Raw genomic sequence first — 20,888 nt, forward strand, 5'->3', positions numbered from 1 at the left:
GACATCCTCTTATTCCGCAGCTACAACAAAAGTTCCAGCCCCATCAGTTCCACCATTTATAGTTGGCCCACAAGTCTGCAAACCTACACCTACCCCCTTAATGGTGGTGGTGGGGGGGGGGGGCACTTTTATCCCCGTTGCTCCCACACCACCTGCTTCGGGAGCAATGCCTCCCTAACTATCGGGGATACCAGTGGCAAGTGGACACCTGCCAGTGGCTGAAGCACCCACAGGCAGCTGGTCGCAGGGCTTAAAGATCCTCCTCAGTCCCTGAGACTGAATCAGTGAAGCCCTCCCAGCCAGAGAAACCCAAGGAGCAGTGAGAGAAATCTAAAAAGAAGAAGATCCCAAGAACAAATAAATTGCAGTGGCACCCACACCACTGCTACCTACAAGCTCTGCATCTGAGGATGAGGTGGAGATTCTGGTGTCTGCAGAGGATCTAGATCTCACTGGACCCTCAGACACAGTGGATATAGAATGCACAGGTACTCAGTCGGTGGCAGCAGGTGACCCTGAGGCATAAACTCCTTCCTTGATCGCTTCGTGCCTTCCCAGTCTCACGAAGACAACATCCTCCAGTGGAATTGCGACAGTTTCTTCCACCACCTGGCTGAACTACAACTGTTAAGCCTTACACCTGCTTTCTGAATTTACCTCCATGAAACCTGGTTCATGACAATGTGGACCCCTGCCCTTCGTGGCTATAGGGGATATTACAAAAACCATAGCGAATATAACAGAGTGTCAGGTAGAGTTTGCGTCTATGTCCTTCATTCGCTATATAGCAAACCTCGAAGCTGTGGCTATCAGGATTAGAACAACACAGGAAAGAACTATCTGCAATGTATATCTTCCTCCAATGGTACCATACCCCTGAACATATTGGCTGCACTGATTCGTCAACACCCTAAACCTTTTTTTTTTTTTTTAACTTTTGGGAGATTTTTAATGCCCATAACACCTTGTGGGGTGGCACCAAGCTTACTGGCCGAGGTAGAGATGTCAAAAATTTACTGTCTCAACTCGACCTGTGCCTTTTAAATACTGAGGCTCATGGTACTTACTCAGCCATTGATTTATCACTTTGCAGCCCAGGATTTCTCCCGTCTATCCACTGGAGAGCCCATGATGACTTAAATGGTAGTGACCACGTTCCCATGTTCCTGTCACTCCCCCAGCATCATTCCTGGACACCTACACAGATGGGCTTTAAACGAGGCTTTCACCTATGCCATCACTGTTGAATCTCCCCCACACACTAACACTGATGTGGTGGTTGAGCGATTCACCAGAATGATCATTTCTGCGGCATAAAATGTGATCCCTTGTTCCTTAGGGTGCCCCTGGCGAAAGACAGTACTTTGGTGGTCGCTGATGCCGTTAAAGAGAGTAGGCGAGCTCTAAAGCGGCATATGCGGCATCCTTTCCTGAGGCACCTAATAGCTTTTAAATGGCTCCGTGCCCATGTTTGCCAGCTCATAAAAAGACAGAACGGGAGTGTTGAGAGAGTTATGTCTCGACCATTGGGTACCATATATCACCCTCACATAGCTGGACAAAGATCAGATGTGTTTTTGGTGACCAGACGCCGACAGGTGTCCCTGGCATTAACACCAATGGCGTGTTATCTACCAACGCAAACGCGATTGCCAAGCACATTGCTGAGTACTATGCTCGAGCCTCTGCATTGGAGAATTACCCCCCCCCCCCACCCCTCCCTGCCCCGGCTTTTTCACCTCCAAATGGCAGATGGAAGGGAAACCCCTCTCATTCACTGCGCACCACAGTGAACCATATAACACTCTAGTTACTGAGTGGGAGCTCCTCAGCGCCCTTTGCACACTGCCCCAACACAGCTCCTGGGTCAGATTGGATCCACACTCAGATGATTCAACATCTCTCATCCGACTACCAGCAACATATCCTCGTCATCTTCAACAGCGTATGGTGTGATGAATTCCTGTTGCAGTGGTGGGAGAGCACCATCATTCTGGTGCTTAAACCTGGTAAAAACCCACTTGATTTGGATAGCTATCAGTCTATCAGCCTCAACAACATTCTTTGTAAGCTGCTAAAATGTATGGTGAGTCAGCGGTTGTGTTGGCTCCTGGAGTCATGGGGCCTGCTGGCTCCATGCCAAGGTGGTTTCTGCCAGGGATGCTCTACCACTGATAATCTAATGTCCCTCGAGGCTGCCTGCTGATAATCTAATGTCCCTCGAGTCTGCCATCCAAACAGCCTTGTCCAGATGCCAACAGTTGGTTGCCAACATTTTTGATTTGAGAAAAGCTTATGACATGACCTGACGATATCATATCCTTGCTACATCATACGAGTGGGGTCTCCGGGTCCCGCTCCCGATTTTTATTCAAAATTTCCTGTCACTCCGTACTTGTCATGTCCAAGTTGGTGCCTCCCATAGTTCCCCCCATATCCAGGAGACTGGAGTTCCACAATGCTCCATATTGAGTGCCTCTCTATTTTTAGTGGCCTTTAATGGTCTAGCAGCAGCTGTGGGGCCGTCCATCTCACCTTCTCAGTATGCAGACGACTTTTGCATTTCGTACTGCTTCTCCAGTACTGATGTTGCTGAGTGGTGCCTACAGGGAGCCATCCATGAGGCGCAGTCAGGGGCTGTAGTTCATGGCTTCCAGTTTCCAGCCACTAAGTCACGTGTCATGCACTTCTGTCAGCGTCCTACATTTCATCCGGAACCATAACTTTATCTTGATGGCGATCCACTCACTGTAGTGGTGACATATTGATTCTTAGGACTGGTTTTTGATGCCCAGTTGACTTGGCTTCCTTACCTTCATCAGCTTAAATGAAAATGCTGGCAGCACCTCAATGCCATCTGCTTCCTGAGCAATACAAACTGGGGTGCCGATCGATCTACACTGGTGCAGCTCTACAGAGCCCTTATTCAATGCCGCCTTGACTATGAGAGTCTGATTTATGGTTTAGCGGCACCCCCAGCATTGCGGTTACTAGATCCAGTGCACCAATGCAGAGTTTGACTAGCAGTGTGAGCTTTTAGGACGAGTCCTGTGACCAGTGTAATGGTGGAAGCTGGAGTTCCTCCATAGCAGATCAGGTGTGCACAACTGCTCGACAGTTACATTGTACACATTCATAGCTCTCTCCTGAGCATCCAAATTACCGTCTCCTTTTCTAACCACAGCAGTTCATCTCCCACATCAGTGGCCCAGGTCATAGATTATGATTGAGATTCATGTCCGATACCTTCCCATTACCACCTCTACTCCAGATCCATTCACATACACCTCCATGGTGTATACCTATGCTGCAGCTTCTTCTGGACCTTCCACATGGCTCTAAGGACTCAGTTCCTCCCAAGGGTCTCTGCTGTCACTTCCTCTCAATTCTTGATGCATCCCAGGGCTCTGAAATAGTATACACTGACGGCTCGATGGCTGATGGTCACATTGGCTTTGCCCATGCTCACAGCACTCCTTGTCAGGTGGCTGCAGTGTTTTCACTGCAGAGCTGGTGGCCATATCTTATGCTCTTGTGCATATCCATTCATGCTCTGGTGAGTCATTTATTGTCTGTAGCGACTCCTTGAGCAGCTTACAAGCTGTTGACCAGTGCTACCCTCGCCAACCTTTCGTAGCAACCATCCAGTAGTCTGTCTATGCCCTGGAACGCTCCAGTCATTTGGTAGTGTTTGTCTGGACCCCAGGTCATTTCGGAATCTCAGGCAAGGAACTTGCTGACAGGCTGGCCAAACAGACTACATGGAAACTGCTTCTGGAGATCGGTATCTCTGAAACTGACCTGTGTTCAGTTTTACGCCGCAAGGTTTTTCAGCTTTGGCAGACGTAATTGGTATAACCTCGGTATGCACAACAAACTGCATGCCATAAAGGAGGCTACAAATGTGTGGAAGTCCTCCATGTGGGCCTCTCATAGGGACTCTGTGGTTCTCTGCTGGCACCACATCAGCCGTGCTTGGGTGACCCACGGCTGTCTCCTGGGCCATGAAGACCCACCTCGGTGTCTGTGCAGTGGCCAGTTGACAGTGGCCCACATTGTGTTGTGCTGTTCTACTTTGGCTGCCCTGCGACGTAATCTTTGGTTACCATACTCATTACCATTAATTTTAGCTGACAACACTTCATTGACTGATTTAGTTTTACTTTTTGTATGTCAGGAGGAGTTTTATCATTCTATCTAAGTTTTGGTGCATTTCTTTTGTCAGTCTGCATCTACCCTAGTGCTTTTCTGTTGGAAGTTTTAATGTGTTGCAGAGTGACTGGTTTATCCTTTTTATTCTTGTGATCAGCCAGCGACAGTCATCTGCTTCTGTGTTTTAATCCCTTCTACCTGTTTCTTGCATATCTCTGCGGTTTTCTTGTCCCTTTTTTTTTCATTATAGTGTTTGTTGCCCTTCTGTCAATCTTTTGGTTTTTCTTTTCTCCTGGTTCTCTGGCCATAAGTCTCATTTGTTTTATTCTTTCCCTTGTGGTGTTGTCTTATAGGAACAAGGGTCAATGATCAAGCAGTTTGAGCCCCCCCCCCCCCTCCTTTATACCAACCAAACAACCACTCTGAAAATGTTCAAGGATATTTTCTAAGTATTTTGATATTTGGACCAGTGATCTGTGGTGGCTTATTATAGAGTAATAACGTAATTATGGTTTATTTGATTTGTTGCCCCAGTTACCTTTATTTCCGTGTAGAGACCTTCACAGCAGGCAAAAAGCTTGTAATAGGCAATCATCAAAAGCACTGAGTAATGTGAAAGTATTGTGATGTAATTCCCATCATTGCGAGAAGAATTCAGCATAGGTTTACTTTGACATTCTTCGATTGCTTTTAGTGAACCCGTATATGTGGTAAATAACAGGCAGTTCATCAGTAAGCTTACCCATACTGCTGAGTATAACTGTCAACATAAATACTACAATCTAACCCGAGACAAAACCAAACAGTACTGGATGCAAGATTGAGGTCAAAGACCAAACTTGGTGTTACTGCTGTCAACAGCAAGTATTGTGAGTGAATGGAAAAGATTCATTTCCCAAACATGACACATAGACCATACCATTGACAGTTGCTCTGTTACACAGATATATCCAGTGCACTACAGATATATAGGCAAATGGGATAAGAAATCAAGTGATATACAATTGACCTGTAACAAGCCACTGGAGATGATGCGTTCCCTTGTATCAAAATACTCGTAAAGTATTCGTGAGAAACCTCCCACATTTTTTCAGTTAGGCTCAGGTTCACACTGTATGCTCGTATGGAATCCAGAACGGATCCCAATGCTACATCACAGATTTTGCAATTTATAAATCTACACTACACAGCACTACACTACACCACAGTACCCTACAGCATGGTACTTTGAGTCAGAAGTGAAAACTGCTTTTCTCAATTTTTGGGGATTGTTAGCCCTGGTGCACTGATATGTAGTGCAGGATTCACAGGGACTGTGTTGTGATTCCATGTTTGTGTGTCTTCCCCCTTATGAGGTGTAGAGTTTGGGAGAGAGATGACTATCATGATCTCAGGATATTCTTCGTGGCCCTCCTCAAGGCTCATGTCCTCACTGCCTGCAGAAGGCTGTTCTGGTTTGATGTTCTGCTGTGTTGTATCTGATTGTCATGTCACATAGCTTCTTATAGCCTCTCTCTTGGCTGGATTCCACAGCCTACATAAGGTTGTTGAGTTAAATCATTGTTTCTGTGTTTGGTAGTACCAGTAAGTAGAAGGCTACACGTCTTATGCAATCAGCTGATTTCATGTAAGGTGGCCATTTTCATATGACCTTTAATTACAGACTCATTTCACTCCTTCCAGTCTTTTCAAATATTTTTGAGTAAATGAGATGCAATACAATACTTACTCATTTATCAGAGTACGACTAGCCAATTACCTCTCAATTAAGATTCAGAGTTTGTCGAAACAAGAAAAACTATACTCTTGGTGTGTTGTTTGACCATGCTAAAGCCTTTTATTGTATGGAGCATAAAATTCAACTGTGGAAACAAAAAATAATGGCATTCCTCTTGCATGATGGAAGTGTTAACAGATAGAAGATGACCATATCGACCTACTGCATCCCTTGCATGTAACTGTACACTATAAGTGTATAAATAAAATGTGGATTTCTACACATTTTGCAGCTTTGGGTCTGCTTCTGTTGCTAATAAAACTGAGTGACTTTCCTATTACATCAGTGGGCTGTTCAAAAACTGTAGTGTTGACTGATGACAGAAGCATACTAATCTAGGGTACAAACTCAATCATACAAGATGCAGCCCAGATGATAATTGAACAGGTTAGCACCTGATTGACAGTAAACAGTGGTTCATGTTATGCAGTGTGGCGGAGAAAATAGCCCGTTAGTACTGTTATTGACATTAATTACCATATATTAAATGAATCAATGTTTAAAATTCTGTGGGATCCTTTAGATAGCAAGTTAAATGAAGTCAACATATTACACTAATCAAGAAGGGCATTTCGTAATGTTTTGAACTTAGAAGCTTGGCTAATTTGGATGACTTAAGAGCCAAAGCACTGGTCTATTTTACCTACTTTTCACACAATGTTGTCTTGTAAGACATTATTTTTTAACACAATGCAGCTGATACAAAAAAACATTCATCCTATGAAAGTAGGCAGTAATAATTTTGTATAGATAACTGCACAATTTTCAGAGGCTTTATAAAAGTTCTTGGCAGTCTCACACTCACATCCTGGAACATTCACTTATTTATAAGTGAAATAAGTCAGTGTCAGGTGAAATGTGATTTACACAGTTGCAATGTGAGAAACAGAAATATTGTCCAAGGAGGCTTTCTCTCCTAGTGTAGGGATTCTGCATACTTGTACGAAGGTTCTCGATGAGCTCGCTTCTGACGTAACACAAAAAATTTAAAAGTTCCAATAAATACAAAAGAAAATTTTAAAAAGAATGGTTCAGCAGCCACTCTGTCTACATATTATTTGCTTATTTAGACTCAACAGTAGCAAATTAATTTTAGCTGCACCACATGTAGTAATGCTCATTGACATTAAGGCCCCATTCTTATAGCACATGGATACCTGTTATAATCTATTATGTATCTTCTACATGTGTATTTCACAGAAAAATGCCCTCTTTCTCTCTCTCTCTCTCTCTCTCTCTCTCTCTCTCTCTCTCTCTCTCTCTGTCTGTCTTGGGGGAAGGGGGTGACTGGATGGCATGGGTTGTAGGATAAGGGCCATTGAGGTTTAGTCTCTTTCCTAACCCATCTGTCCAGTCGATTCAATATATGTCTTGATTTATATCGCTAACTTGTCACTTGTCATAATTCACTCTGCATTCCAAATTTAATTATTATGTTTGTGCTCTGAAGATGAATGAGGGTTTGTAAGACAATCTACTTTTTTTCAAGCTCTTGGTTATGTGTGAATGTGCATATCTACAGTTCAACTATTCTGTTAAAAAGTGACTCATGTCTTTTCCTTATTATGTTGTTTGTGTCCTACCCAAGTTTTTTGAGTATTGTATTAATTTCAAGGACATTTTTAATATGTTGTCATAAGCACAGTCATTGACACAAAATAGGTTCTACATATTTTAACTTAACTTCTGTCTCTTTTTTTCAGAGCGTGATTTAGTTGGAATTGAAACAAAGACATCACGATTACTTTTCTTAGCTTCTGCTTCAGATTTTGAGGACAACGTAACTCTTCCTCGTGCACTGCTGAGAAAACATCCCCGGTTTTCAGTGTACAGTCATTTAATTGATTCCCATATTTATGTACTGAAGAAGTGGATTTGCGACTTTCTCAAGGCAGAAAAGTAAGTTGTCTGGAAGGAAAATAGTTATACTCAGTAGAGGGCTTGTGGCTCTGTACATGCCATGTGATGCTGAATTATGTAAAGTTTTCATGCTATGACAGAAACAATAAAACAAAATATTAATTTTAAATTATGGGAAGCTTAAGTAACTATTGATGATGTAACAGATAAGTGTTGAAATATAACTGTTAGGTAGCTTTATTACCATCAACATGGCAAGGTTAAGAAATGCAAATACTCGAATGCTGTGGGCTTAAATAATAAGTTGCGCATTTTCTCCCCGTCACAATATAAAGGTACTTTTGACATGTGAATTCAGAAATGGCAGTTAATTATAACCACAACCATACATGATACAAAAGGTTTTTTTATGTTCTGTTTTCTTCATATAAATGAATTGTTTGTGGTGAATTTATTTTGTGCTATATAGTACTTTTTAATCATCAGCAAGAAGTTAAAACTGTGCTCCAGACTGAAACTTAAACCTGGATATGACCTGTGCCTTGTGTGTGCAAGCCCATCAACACACTTCACAGATTGTTTCAAAGCTTTTACTTTCCAGTCACTTGTTTCGTTGTTTCGCCTCATTCTCACAATAGGGTGTCACTCTTATCCTGGACTCTTGAGTGACCTGCTGCTCCTTGCTGACCTTCCCCCTGAGGAACATACTAACAATCTCATAAGCATTTATTGAATGTGTTTATTGGCAGCACTGAAATTTCACCTCCTTAAAGTAAGTACTGGCCAGCCATTCTGTTTCTTTGTAGTTTTATATTTCTCTCAATTGAATTTTCCTTTTTATGTAACTCACTGTATATTCCTATTCCTCAGAAACATTATCAATGCAGTATTCATAGCAGCTTAATAAAATGTAGTGCAGTTCATTTGGCTTATACAACAGGTAACTCCTAGTTTTCACTTTTGTTAGTGAGTCTGTGTCAGGACCAGAACAGAAATGAGCAACCTAATAATTATTGAAGTCTGACAGTTAAGGAAAGGAAACTTGTGTCAGGTATGTTAATATTTCACACACCCATGTGGAAAGGATCTAGAAAAAGAAACTTGTATGAAATGTGTTGAAAAAATATGGAAAGAAACAAGAGTGGGAAGCTTGTGCGGATGTATTAAAGTTTCACACAATCATAGGGAAACAAATAATTGTTGATGATGTTGATGTGAGTGGAAAAGAAAAAAAAATTAATTGATGCCTAGTCTGGCACTGTAGGTTAAGTTTCAGATGCTGTCAAAACTGATCAACTTACTAATATGATGGAGCACTTCCAGACAGTCTATAAAGGAGACCACTTACAAATAACTTTTGTGACCCATTCTGGGATATTGCACAAGTGTGTGGGACCCACACCAAATAGGACTAACTGGGGATATTGAATGTATACAGAGAAGGGCAGCACAAATGGTCAGTGGTTTGTTTGACATCGAGGAGAGTGTCATAGAGATACTGAATGACAGACTCATGAAAATAGATGTAAACTATCCTGACAAAACCTGCTTACAGAGTTCCAAGAAATGGTTTTAAATGGTGACTAAGAATGTACAACCACCCCCTACTTGTCACTCTGATGGGGATCTCGAAAACAAGACCAAATTAATTACAGCACACAAAGAGGTACTTAAATGATCATTCTTCCTACACTCAATACGTGCATCGAACGGGAAGGACGTCTAATAACTGGTAAAATGGGACATACCTTCTGTGATGAACTTCACAGTGGTTTGCAGAGTATAGATATAGCTGTAGAATACAATCATTGCCTTTGTAATATTTCTCACAGTTTTGTCTTTATTTCATCATACTGTAATATTAGAAGTATAATGCCTAGTGGATTTAGCTAAGCAGTAATATATGGTAGGCCATGAAAACTAATTCACAGTCACTAAGTGATTAGTACACAGTATGCTTACTCAACAGGAGTGGGGTTCTAATCTCTCCCCAGCATATCTTGATTCGAATTTTTGTCTAAATCACTTCATGCAAATCACAGAATGGTTTCATCAACATTGCTAGAGTTGATTTCTTCCCCGGTTATCTGCTTTGAGGTTTTACCTTGCCCTTGTTGCCAGTAGGGCATTAAACTCTAAATTTTCTAACTCTTCCACTACCTTCAAAAGTATGGCTTCTGCTGAGGTTGCAGCCTTCTTCTGCCTTGCTTTTCTTATGAAGGGTTGGGAGAAAGGGGGGAGGGGAGTGTTGCTTCTACTCCTGATTTATTCCATTTCTTTATAGATTACAAAGATAAACCTAGATTTTTGCAGTCATGGCTGGTGTGATGAGAAACTGCCCTTCTTGTTGTACTGGAACTTCCTTAAGAGAAGATATGAACAGTCATATAACAAAACTTTCCGGAAATCCTGCTGTTGAAATAGGTTACTATGTTAAAAATTTCCAAATGAGCCTCTGTTTTGCAATATCTACTATCCTGTTCCTTTTATCACAGTACCAATTGAGTTAGTGCAGTGATAAACACTGAATATGTGAGTGCCGTAAAATATTTAAGGTAAATGCTGGGATGGTTTCTTCAAAAGTACGAGCTTGTGCACAGTTTCTAATGACATCATTGATGGTGGGACAATAAATTTTAATCTTCCATCCTCTGGTTTTTTAGCACGGTGATATTCACTGTGAAGAAAGCACCTCTTACATCTTAAGTAGTGTATGCACTTGGTTTTGTCATTCTCTCTTAAATATAATCTCATGGGCTACCCATAAGTTGCATCGGTTTCACATTGAGTTGATTTATTGCCTTGAATTGACAGGAATGTGCTTCAGTATTACCAGTTACCACACATTCTTCCATTCAAACATGAAGTTAAAAAAAGTAGTAATCAGCCATTGAAGTGGATATTATGGTGGCCAAACAGGGTATATTTGTGGGAGAGGATCATAGTTAATTCTTTTGAGAGTGATTGAAGGAATCTCTTGATACTTAAGAAAAGAAACAAAGCATTGTTTTCTGCGAAGAAGTAAGTTTATATGTACGTGCTTTTTGGGTTTTACTAAACAGAGAAAAATTAACAAGAGCTATGTGGATTGTTCCATTACATTTGCAATACAAATGAATACAGCTACAGATAATGTGAAAAACAATGTTTACAAAGAATAAAGAGTATAACATTACTACAAAAAGATATTGGGCATTGGGTGCACATGCATTCAGCATCTTGAAAGAGGATATTAAATAATGAGTGGTATACTGGACTTGAAAACTTTGCCAGCCGGAGTGGCCGAGCGGTTCTAGGCACTTCAGTCTGGAACTGCGTGACCGCTACAGTCGCAGGTTCGAATCCTGCCTCAGGCATGGATGTGTGTGATGTCCTTAGGTTAGTTAGGTTTAAGTAGTTCTAAGTTCTAGAGGACTGATGACTTCCGCTGTTAAGTCCCATAGTGCTCAGAGCCATTTGAACCATTTGAACTTAGAAACTTTCTGCAGAGCAGCTCATACTACTTCATTAAAGGATAGCTTTGCAAGACTGATAAAATGATCACATTTTAATGTAATTAATATTGGAACTGTAATATTATAATATTTCATAAAATTAACTGATTCTATTTCTTGCAAGTATATAAAATGTATATCTTTGATTTATTCTGACATTCCAGACTCTTCCCTCTATGGAACAGAATATGACTCACATAATGTGATCTATAGAATTATTCCTTGTTTTGGTTTGTCATTTCTTTACTTATATCTGTTGTATTTTTTCAAACTTGTATTGTTTGTGCTCTTTTGGGAATTGAGAATTATTTCAAATACAGCTCTTTATTCCAGGTCATTCAGCACACTGAAGGGTGAAGTTATACCTTATATTGTGAAAAAGCAACTAGTAAAGCCATTATCACAGACTGCTCCCGATCCAAATGTTTCACTAATTGGAATGGATGTTAAAAAAGGTAGTGTAATGTTTCCTACTATGGCAGCAAATCAATGTGCTGAAAGTATTCCCTTTTACATATAAGAACTGGCATGAACATGTAGGCCTGTCAATATATTCTGCAGCAAAACTTCTACTACAAGTCTGATAGCTAAATTTCTCAGAGGTAAAGATCATGTACAAATATCAAAATTACTGCAAAATTATGCAACACACTTAATTGTAATAATGTTGTCATGGTTTGCAGAGATTTAAAAACCGGAGTACTAAAGGAATACAAAATAAATTCAAAGAAGTTGTCACAGAAGTATAGAATATTATGATAAACAATGCCAAAGTCAGAAAAACATATCATTTCATTTTTACAGTCAACTCACAATTATTTTACGAACATGGTATAAACACACACACACACACACACACACACACACACACACACACACACGAGGCAATAGAGAGCAGCCTATTGCTGCACTCAGAGCAAAAGAAAATTAAACCTGTAGAGAAGTCTAAAATGTAAGTGATGGAAACCAAATAGACAGTTTCAGATACATTACAGTCTTGTAACCTCTGATTATGTCTACAAATCTGTTCTGATGAAGGAACCACCCTATCCCACCTTTTCTCTGTTGGCAAGACTAGAGTTCCACCCAGAGCAGAATGAAAAGGAGAGGAAATGAAAAACCTCAATAGATTGTCCCATTACTACAGTGGAACATAAACGACTTCGGTATTCATGTGGAGGAACTTACGTCCTTAGTGTAGAGAAGATTTTCATGTAAATGTTTTTCAGAGACCAATTTCAACCCTCCAGTGAGACCAATTTCAACCCTCCAGTTAGATGTACTCTGCAAGACAGTCTCCTTTTGTTCTGATTTGAATCCAGATTGCAGACCCTTTAAACAAAGAGAATATTTTCTGAACATTTCTAAACCAGAGCACATTTTTCCAGTCCTGTAGTCATCTTACTTGGAAGTATTTCTCCAGAGAGAACTGAATGACAAATGATGCTGCATAATAATTTCTCTGGGTATATTTTATTGGATGTAAATTTTGTCATTTTTTGTACATGGGAAATATCAATGAACAATTTGCCTTTTCAGCATTCACATCAAGTTTCTGAATTTATGACCGTAATAATCCCCTAAAGCCACAATATAAAAAATTTCTTAGATGTTAAGTAATAAAAGCTTGTAATAAAAACAAATAATGAAACCCGTATTCACACCTAAATGTGGGGTGCAGTCAGAGAGAATTCAGAAGGAACCACAGAATCGTCAACTTCAGATCTTCATAAATCACAGGACAGAATGAGAAAGGGCAAATACTAGTCAACGTACACTCCTGGAAATGGAAAAAAGAACACATTGACACCGGTGTGTCAGACCCACCATACTTGCTCCGGACACTGCGAGAGGGCTGTACAAGCAATGATCACACGCACGGCACAGCGGACACACCAGGAACCACGGTGTTGGCCGTCGAATGGCGCTAGCTGCGCAGCATTTGTGCACCGCCGCCATCAGTGTCAGCCAGTTTGCCATGGCATACGGAGCTCCATCGCAGTCTTTAACACTGGTAGCATGCCGCGACAGCGTGGACGTGAACCGTATGTGCAGTTGACGGACTTTGAGCGAGGGCGTATAGTGGGCATGCGGGAGGCCGGGTGGACGTACCGCCGAATTGCTCAACACGTGGGGCGTGAGGTCTCCACAGTACATCGATGTTGTCGCCAGTGGTCGGCGGAAGGTGCACGTGCCCGTCGACCTGGGACCGGACCGCAGCGACGCACGGATGCACGCCAAGACCGTAGGATCCTACGCAGTGCCGTAGGGGACCGCACCGCCACTTCCCAGCAAATTAGGGACACTGTTGCTCCTGGGGTATCGGCGAGGACCATTCGCAACCGTCTCCATGAAGCTGGGCTATGGTCTCGCACACCGTTAGGCCGTCTTCCGCTCACGCCCCAACATCGTGCAGCCCGCCTCCAGTGGTGTCGCGACAGGCGTGAATGGAGGGACGAATGGAGACGTGTCGTCTTCAGCGATGAGAGTCGCTTCTGCCTTGGTGCCAATGATGGTCGTATGCGTGTTTGGCGCCATGCAGGTGAGCGCCACAATCAGGACTGCATACGACCGAGGCACACAGGGCCAACACCCGGCATCATGGTGTGGGGAGCGATCTCCTACACTGGCCGTACACCACTGGTGATCGTCAAGGGGACACTGAATAGTGTTCTACCATTCCTAGACCGGCAAGGGAACTTGCTGTTCCAACAGGACAATGCACGTCCGCATGTATCCCGTGCCACCCAACGTGCTCTAGAAGGTGTAAGTCAACTACCCTGGCCAGCAAGATCTCCGGATCTGTCCCCCATTGAGCATGTTTGGGACTGGATGAAGCGTCGTCTCACGCGGTCTGCACGTCCAGCACGAACGCTGGTCCAACTGAGGCGCCAGGTGGAAATGGCATGGCAAGCCGTTCCACAGGACTACATCCAGCATCTCTACGATCGTCTCCATGGGAGAATAGCAGCCTGCATTGCTGCGAAAGGTGGACATACACTGTACTAGTGCCGACATTGTGCATGCTCTGTTGCCTGTGTCTATGTGCCTGTGGTTCTGTCAGTGTGATCATGTGATGTATCTGACCCCAAGAATGTGTCAATAAAGTTTCCCCTTCCTGGGACAATGAAATCACGGTGTTCTTATTTCAATTTTCAGGAGTGTAGAAGACTAGAAATTACTTGGAATTAAGAATGATAAATTATACGCAAGGCATAATGTGGGAAATTTCCACAATTCTTGCACTTGAAACTGACAACCAGTAACACAATGTGCACAACACTCTTTACTTGTGGAATTTGCTTTATACTGTTGCATGTAATACAAATAATAGAGCTGTGGCTGTACTGGACGCTCTTGGTAAAACTGATTATACTGTAAATCATAATAGTATAAACCATATTGATTATAAATGTAGCACTATTAAAATTAAACCAGATCAATACAGTAACCATATTTTCATAAATTTTTGTATCACTCATATTTCTCTCTCTTTGTTTACGCAATGGTTGTAATGTATGCCATGCTGCAAGTGGTCATGTATTCTGTGTACTGGACTGTGAAACTCAGAAATGTGAATTCATTGGTTAATTCATCATTGTTGTCCTCTGCGCTCAGGTTAATTGTAATTTATTCTTTTTAATTCAAGTGTGATAAGAAAAAGAGAAAAGAAATCCTATTTATCAAAGTTTTCTACATATAAAATATATTCTACATTCCTAGATCTCTTCTCTTCCCAGATATCCACCAGTTCTCAGCAGAGGATCAGTTAGTGAATGAAATTCGCAGCATGTCAACTTTCACAGATCATTGTGGAGACATGCAGCCACCATATCACGCAGACACCATTAGGTGTTATGGTGTTGTAATGTCCAAAGAAACCTTTGGCATGCGAGCCAATACGTTAGCAGGATATAGCTTCCTGAATCATAAGGTATAATTTTGTATGCATTTTTTCAAGTTTTCTTTTTTTGTTTTGTGTTGAAATGGAATGTCACAATCCTTTCAGTCCTGTTCATTCCACCTAAAACAGTCTTCAGTTTTAAGCTGATTGACCCATAATATAACATTAATTGTAATTTTCCATATTTTCAGCTAAATACTGTTTGGAATTCATTGAATGGAAACTTAAAGATGTTAAGTCCTACCAGCACCATCAAATCAAATCATATTGGGTCAGAGTGTATAGTTGGAGATGCGACGGAGATAGCGGAGAAAACAACACTAACAAATTGCATTATTGGTTCAAATTGTGTTGTTCAAACAAAAACAAAGCTGTTTAACTGTATTATAATGAACAATGTCACAATTGAAGAAGGGTAAGTTTTCTTGGTTGTTGTTCTATGAGGGCATACTGATAAGTAATGCCAATGAATCTTTTATTCTGTTCTCAACATTGGCTAATGTATGACATGTCATGTGTATTACTCAGACAACTTTCCCGTATCACTGGCCCAAGTTGCAACCTTCTGCTGCTAGAGGGCTCCAAATTGTAGCCTGTAAAATGGCAGTGTCGAACGTAAATATGTTGTGCGAGAGAAACAGCATGCTGTAATTGAATTTTGATTTCAAAGAGTTCATTCACACATGGAGCACTGACCCCCTTCAGCACAACAATACCAAACCACACATGAGCACTGCAACATCTGCAACAATCCAGCGCCTCAGTTTCACTGCCACTGATCATCCTTCATCCAACCCAATGTGGCGCCATCCAGTTTTCAGCTATTTGCAAAACTTAGAGAACACCTTTGATGACTTCACTTTGATAGTGATCAAGTGTTGCAAGCAGAGGTGAGACTGAGCCCTCTGACAACAAAGTCAGAAATTCTGCAATGATGGTGTCAACAAACCGGTCTCTCATCAGGAGAAATGTATTTGTCACCAGGGTGACTATATTGTTGGGAAATAAATATATAGACATGAAGAATAAAGATATAGAATTTTATCAATGTTGTTTATATAAAAAGCTTTAAGAGTTTTCACACAAAAGATTTGGAGGCATTACTTCTCAGCACACCCTCGTACATAGTGTGTGGAACCAGGGCCACCTGTATGTTGTTGTGTGGTCTTCGGTCCAGAGATGGTTTTGATGCAGCTCTCCACGCTACCCTATTCTGTGCAAGCTTTTTCATTTCCGAGTAACCACAACAACCTACATCCTTCCAAATCTGCTTTGTGTTTTCATTTCTTGGTCTCTCTCTACGGTTTTTATCCTCCACGCTTCCCCCCAGTACTAAATTGGTGATCCCTTGATGCCTCAGAATGTTTACTACTAACCAATCCCTTCTTCTAGTCAAGTTGTGCCACAAATTCCTCTTCTCCCCAGTTCTGTTCAGCACCTCCTCATTAGTTACATTATATACCCATCTAATCTTCAGCATTCTTTTGTAGCACCACATTTCGAAAGCTTCATTTCTCTTCTTGTCTAATTATTGATCATCCATGTTTCCCTTCCACACATGGCTACACTCCATACAAATGCTTTCAGGAAAGACTTCCTGACACTAAAATCTATACTCGATGTTAAAAAATTTCTTTTATCCAGAAACGCTTCCCTTGCCATAGCCAGTCTACATTTTATATACTCTCTACTTCAACCATCATCAGTTTTTTGCCCCCCCTAATAACAAAACTCATCTACTACTGTAAGTGTCTCATTTCCTAATCTAATTCTCTCAGCATCATCTGATTTAATTTGACTACAGTCCATTAGCCTTGTTTTACTTTTGTTTATGTTCATCTTATGTCCTCCTTTCAAGACACTGTACTTTCCGTTCAACTGCTCTCCAGGTCCTTTGCTGTCTCCGGCAGAATTACAATGTCGTCAGCAAACCTCAAAGTTTTTATTTCTTCTCTGTGGATTTTAATTCCTACTCCAAATTTTTATTTTGTTTCCTTTACTGCTTGCTCAATGTACAGATTGAATAACATTGGTGATATGCTACAACCCTGTCTCACCCCCTTCTCAACAGCTGCTTCCCTTTCATACCCCTCGACTCCTATAACTGTTATCTGGCTTCTGTGCAAATTGTAAATAGCTTTTCGCTCCCAGTATTTTACCCCTGTCATTCTCAGAATTTGAAAGAGAGTATACCAGTCAACATTGTCAAAAGCGTTCTCTAGGTCTAAAAATGCTAGAAACATAGGTTTGCCATTCCTTAATCTATCTTCTAAGACTGATCTTCCCCGAGGTTAGCTTCTACTAGTTTTTGCATTTGTTTGTAAAGAGTTTGAGTTAGTATTTTGTAGCCATGTCTTATTAAACTGATAGTTCAGTAATTTTCATAGCTGTTGACACATGTTTTCTTTGGGATTGGAATTATTATATTCTTCTTGAAGTCTGAGGGTATTTCCCCTGTCTCGTATATTTTGCTCACCAGATGGTAGAGTTTTGTCATGGATGACTCTCCCAAGGTTATCAATAGCCCTAATGGAATGTTGTTTACTGCCGGGGCCTTTTTTTTACTTAGGTCTGTCCGTGCTTTGTCAAATTCTTCATGCATTATCATATCTCCCATTTCATCTTCATCTACATCCTCTTCCATTTCCATAATATTGCTTTAAGTAAATCACCCTTCTATAGATCCTCTATATACTCATTGCACCTTCCTGCTTTTCCTTCTTTGCTTAGGACTGGTTTTCCATCTGAGCTCTTGATATTCATACAGGTTGTTTTCTTTTTCTCCAAAAGTCTCTTTAATTTTCGTAGTGATATATGCCTCTACATCCTTACATTTCTCCTCTAGCCATTCTTGCTTAAGCATTTTGCACTTCCTGTCAGTCTCATTTTTGAGATGTTTGTACCGTATTTACTCGAATCTAAGCCGCACTCGAATCTAAGCCGCACCTGAAAAATGAGACTCGAAATGAAGGGAAAAAAATTTTCCCTAATCTAAGCGGCACCTGAAATTTGAGACTCAAAATTCAAGGGGAGAGAAAAGTTTTAGGCTGCACCTCCAAATTGAAACAAAGTTAGTCTGTTGTAATATGAGAGACAATTTAGGTCGAATGAATGACGATACAGCAACAGTAGTTTGGTTTGAGTCGTAAGCGTAGCGGTTAAGCTTTACCAGTTGGCCATTGCTGTGCGTCAGGCGCTGCGTCCGTATTTATACGGGTACCCTTCCTTTTTCACGTGCTTCGTTTGGTTTGCATTGATTGCTTATTTTTCTTTGATCTGATAAGTGCCATTCTCTTTGTTATAGGTGTTTACGTCACTCTAAGCTGAAAATGCATTACTGTACTGTGTCATGCATTGTTTGTTGCATTCTGATAATGAGTATTTACGACCTGTCACCGCTCGCGGCATGTCTTGGTTTTGTGCTTGCTACCGCTGCATACAGTAAAGAAAAAAAAAAAAAAAAAAAAAAAAAAAAAAAAAAGGAGAGGAATCGTCTCATTAGTGAAACAATGACAAGAGAATGCTATTTGTTGGTACTTACACTTATGCTTTCTTTAATAATGATCAACAAGAACCAAATAATAGACTGCATATGATAGAAGATGTTCTGAACGAGAGTTTAGCGAAAATTTTTCTCTGTTTGAAAATCTTTGCAGGCGCCTCTTTAGTACGTTACATTCTGCACAGAAATTAGAGTCATCTTAGATTTAAAAATCTAGTCAATTACCGTGCTTCATTGCTGACCGTATCACTATTAGGCATAAGAATAATATGAATATAAACATCACATGATATGTATATTCTTCCGCGTTTGCTGTTACCTCACTCTAGTTTCGTAGTTTATTAGGCAGACAGGATTTAAATGAGATAGCAGCAAACACGAAAGAATACATGGCAAAATGTTTATATTCGTATTATTCTTATGGTGAAGAGAATACTGCACGTGGTTCACAATTCATAAAAGTTCCTATTAGCAACCATCTCTTCTCACAGGTAGGAAAAAATTCAGAACGTAGAGTTGGCCATATTGACAAACATCCCAAACAGTCTTGCCAGTCGGAATTTCATACTACATTGAAGTGCTGCTACTTTCGAAGATGAACAATACGGAATTTTTATTTACTTCGTTGGATAATGTATGAAAATGCAGTGGTCGAAACTCGGGGCGGAGAAAAAATCTCGTCTTCCACTTTTTTTTTTTAATTTATTTACTGACGCAGAGGTTTTGGCGCCAGTGTTTATCTTTGTGCCTGCAAAGCATGCCTGTATATTCGACAGTAGAAGTTAAACCGGAAAAAAAGTGCGGCTTAGATTCGAATAAATATGGTATTCTCTTTTGCCTGCTTCATTTACTGCATTTTTATGTTTTCTCCTTTCATCCATTAAATTCAACATATCTTCTGTTCCCCAAGGATTCCTTTGAGCCGTCATCTTTTTAACTGCTTGATTCTCTGCTGCCTCCACTATTTCTTCTCTCAAAGCTACCGATTCTTCTTCTGCTGTATTTCTTCCTAATGTACTTGTCAGTCCTTCCCTAATGCTCTCTCTCAAACTCTCTACAACCTCTGGTTCTTTCAGTTGACCCAGGTCTCATTTCCTTGAATTCCTACATTTTAGAAGTTTCTTCAGTTTTAATCTGCAGTTCATAACCAATAAATTGTGGTCAGAGTTCACATCTGCCACTGGAAATGTCTTACAATTTAAAACCTGATTCCTAAATCTCTGTCTTATCATTATATAATCTATCTGAAACCTTCCAGTGTCTCCAGGCCTCTTCCACATATACAACTTTCTTTACTGAGCGAGGTGGCGCAGTGGTTAGCACACTGGACTCACATTTGGGAGGACGATGGTTCAAACCCATGTCCGGCCACCCTGATTTAGGTTTTCCGTGATTTACCTAAATCACTCCAGGCAAATGTTGGGATGGTTCCTTTGAAAGGGCACGGCCGACTTCCTTCCCCGGCCTTCCCTAATCCGATGAGACCGATGACCTCGCTGTTTGGTCTCTTCCTCCAAACAACCCAACCCAACCTTCTTTCATGATTCTTAAACCAAGTGTTAGCTATGATTAAATTATGCTCTGTGCAAAATTCTACCAGGCGTCTTCCGCTTTCATTCCTTACCCCAGTCCATATTCACCTACTACTTTTCCTTGTCTACCTTTTCCTACTGCTGAATTCCAGTCCCCCATGACAATTAAATTTTTGTCTCCCTTAACTATCTGAATAATTTTTGTTCTTGCATCATACATTTCTTCAATCTCTTCATCATCTGTGGAGCTAGTTGGCATATAAACTTGTGCTACTGTGGTAGGCAAGAACTTTGTGTCTATCTTGGCTACAATAATGCGTTCACTATTCTGTTCGCAGTAGCTTATCTGTGCTTCTATTTTTTTGTTAGTTATTAAATCTACTCGTGCATTACCCTTATTTGATTTTGTGTTTGTACTGTTGGGTAAAACTGCAGCCTTCAAACAAAAGCTATAATCTGCTTAGTAATTAAAAGAGTAATTAAGCCATAATAGGAAAGTAATGTTCATTACATAACTGATATAATTTAAGTATGAATTGAAAGAGAGCCAATAGAATATTTTTTTAAATTTGTTCGATGAAATGTTGATTATACATAACTCTTTATGGTCTGTGATATGACATACTCTAATCTTTTTCATTGAGCTGCTTTTGATGCTTTGAGTATA

General features: G+C 40.7%; 1 protein-coding gene across 2 annotated transcripts in view; it reads left to right on the top strand.

Annotated features, from left to right (window-relative positions):
• Nucleotides 1–20,888, top strand: part of LOC126100832 (translation initiation factor eIF-2B subunit gamma) — a 60,010-nt gene that overhangs the window by 14,760 nt on the left and 24,362 nt on the right. For both annotated transcript variants that reach the window (XM_049911485.1, XM_049911484.1), the window contains exons 5-8: nucleotides 7,633–7,828; nucleotides 11,617–11,738; nucleotides 15,024–15,217; nucleotides 15,379–15,602. In XM_049911485.1, coding sequence (XP_049767442.1) covers nucleotides 7,633–7,828; nucleotides 11,617–11,738; nucleotides 15,024–15,217; nucleotides 15,379–15,602 — 736 coding nt within the window. The remainder of the gene's footprint in view (nucleotides 1–7,632; nucleotides 7,829–11,616; nucleotides 11,739–15,023; nucleotides 15,218–15,378; nucleotides 15,603–20,888) is intronic.

Source organism: Schistocerca cancellata, chromosome 9, assembly GCF_023864275.1.
Source record: "Schistocerca cancellata isolate TAMUIC-IGC-003103 chromosome 9, iqSchCanc2.1, whole genome shotgun sequence".
Classification (NCBI taxonomy): domain Eukaryota; kingdom Metazoa; phylum Arthropoda; class Insecta; order Orthoptera; family Acrididae; genus Schistocerca; species Schistocerca cancellata.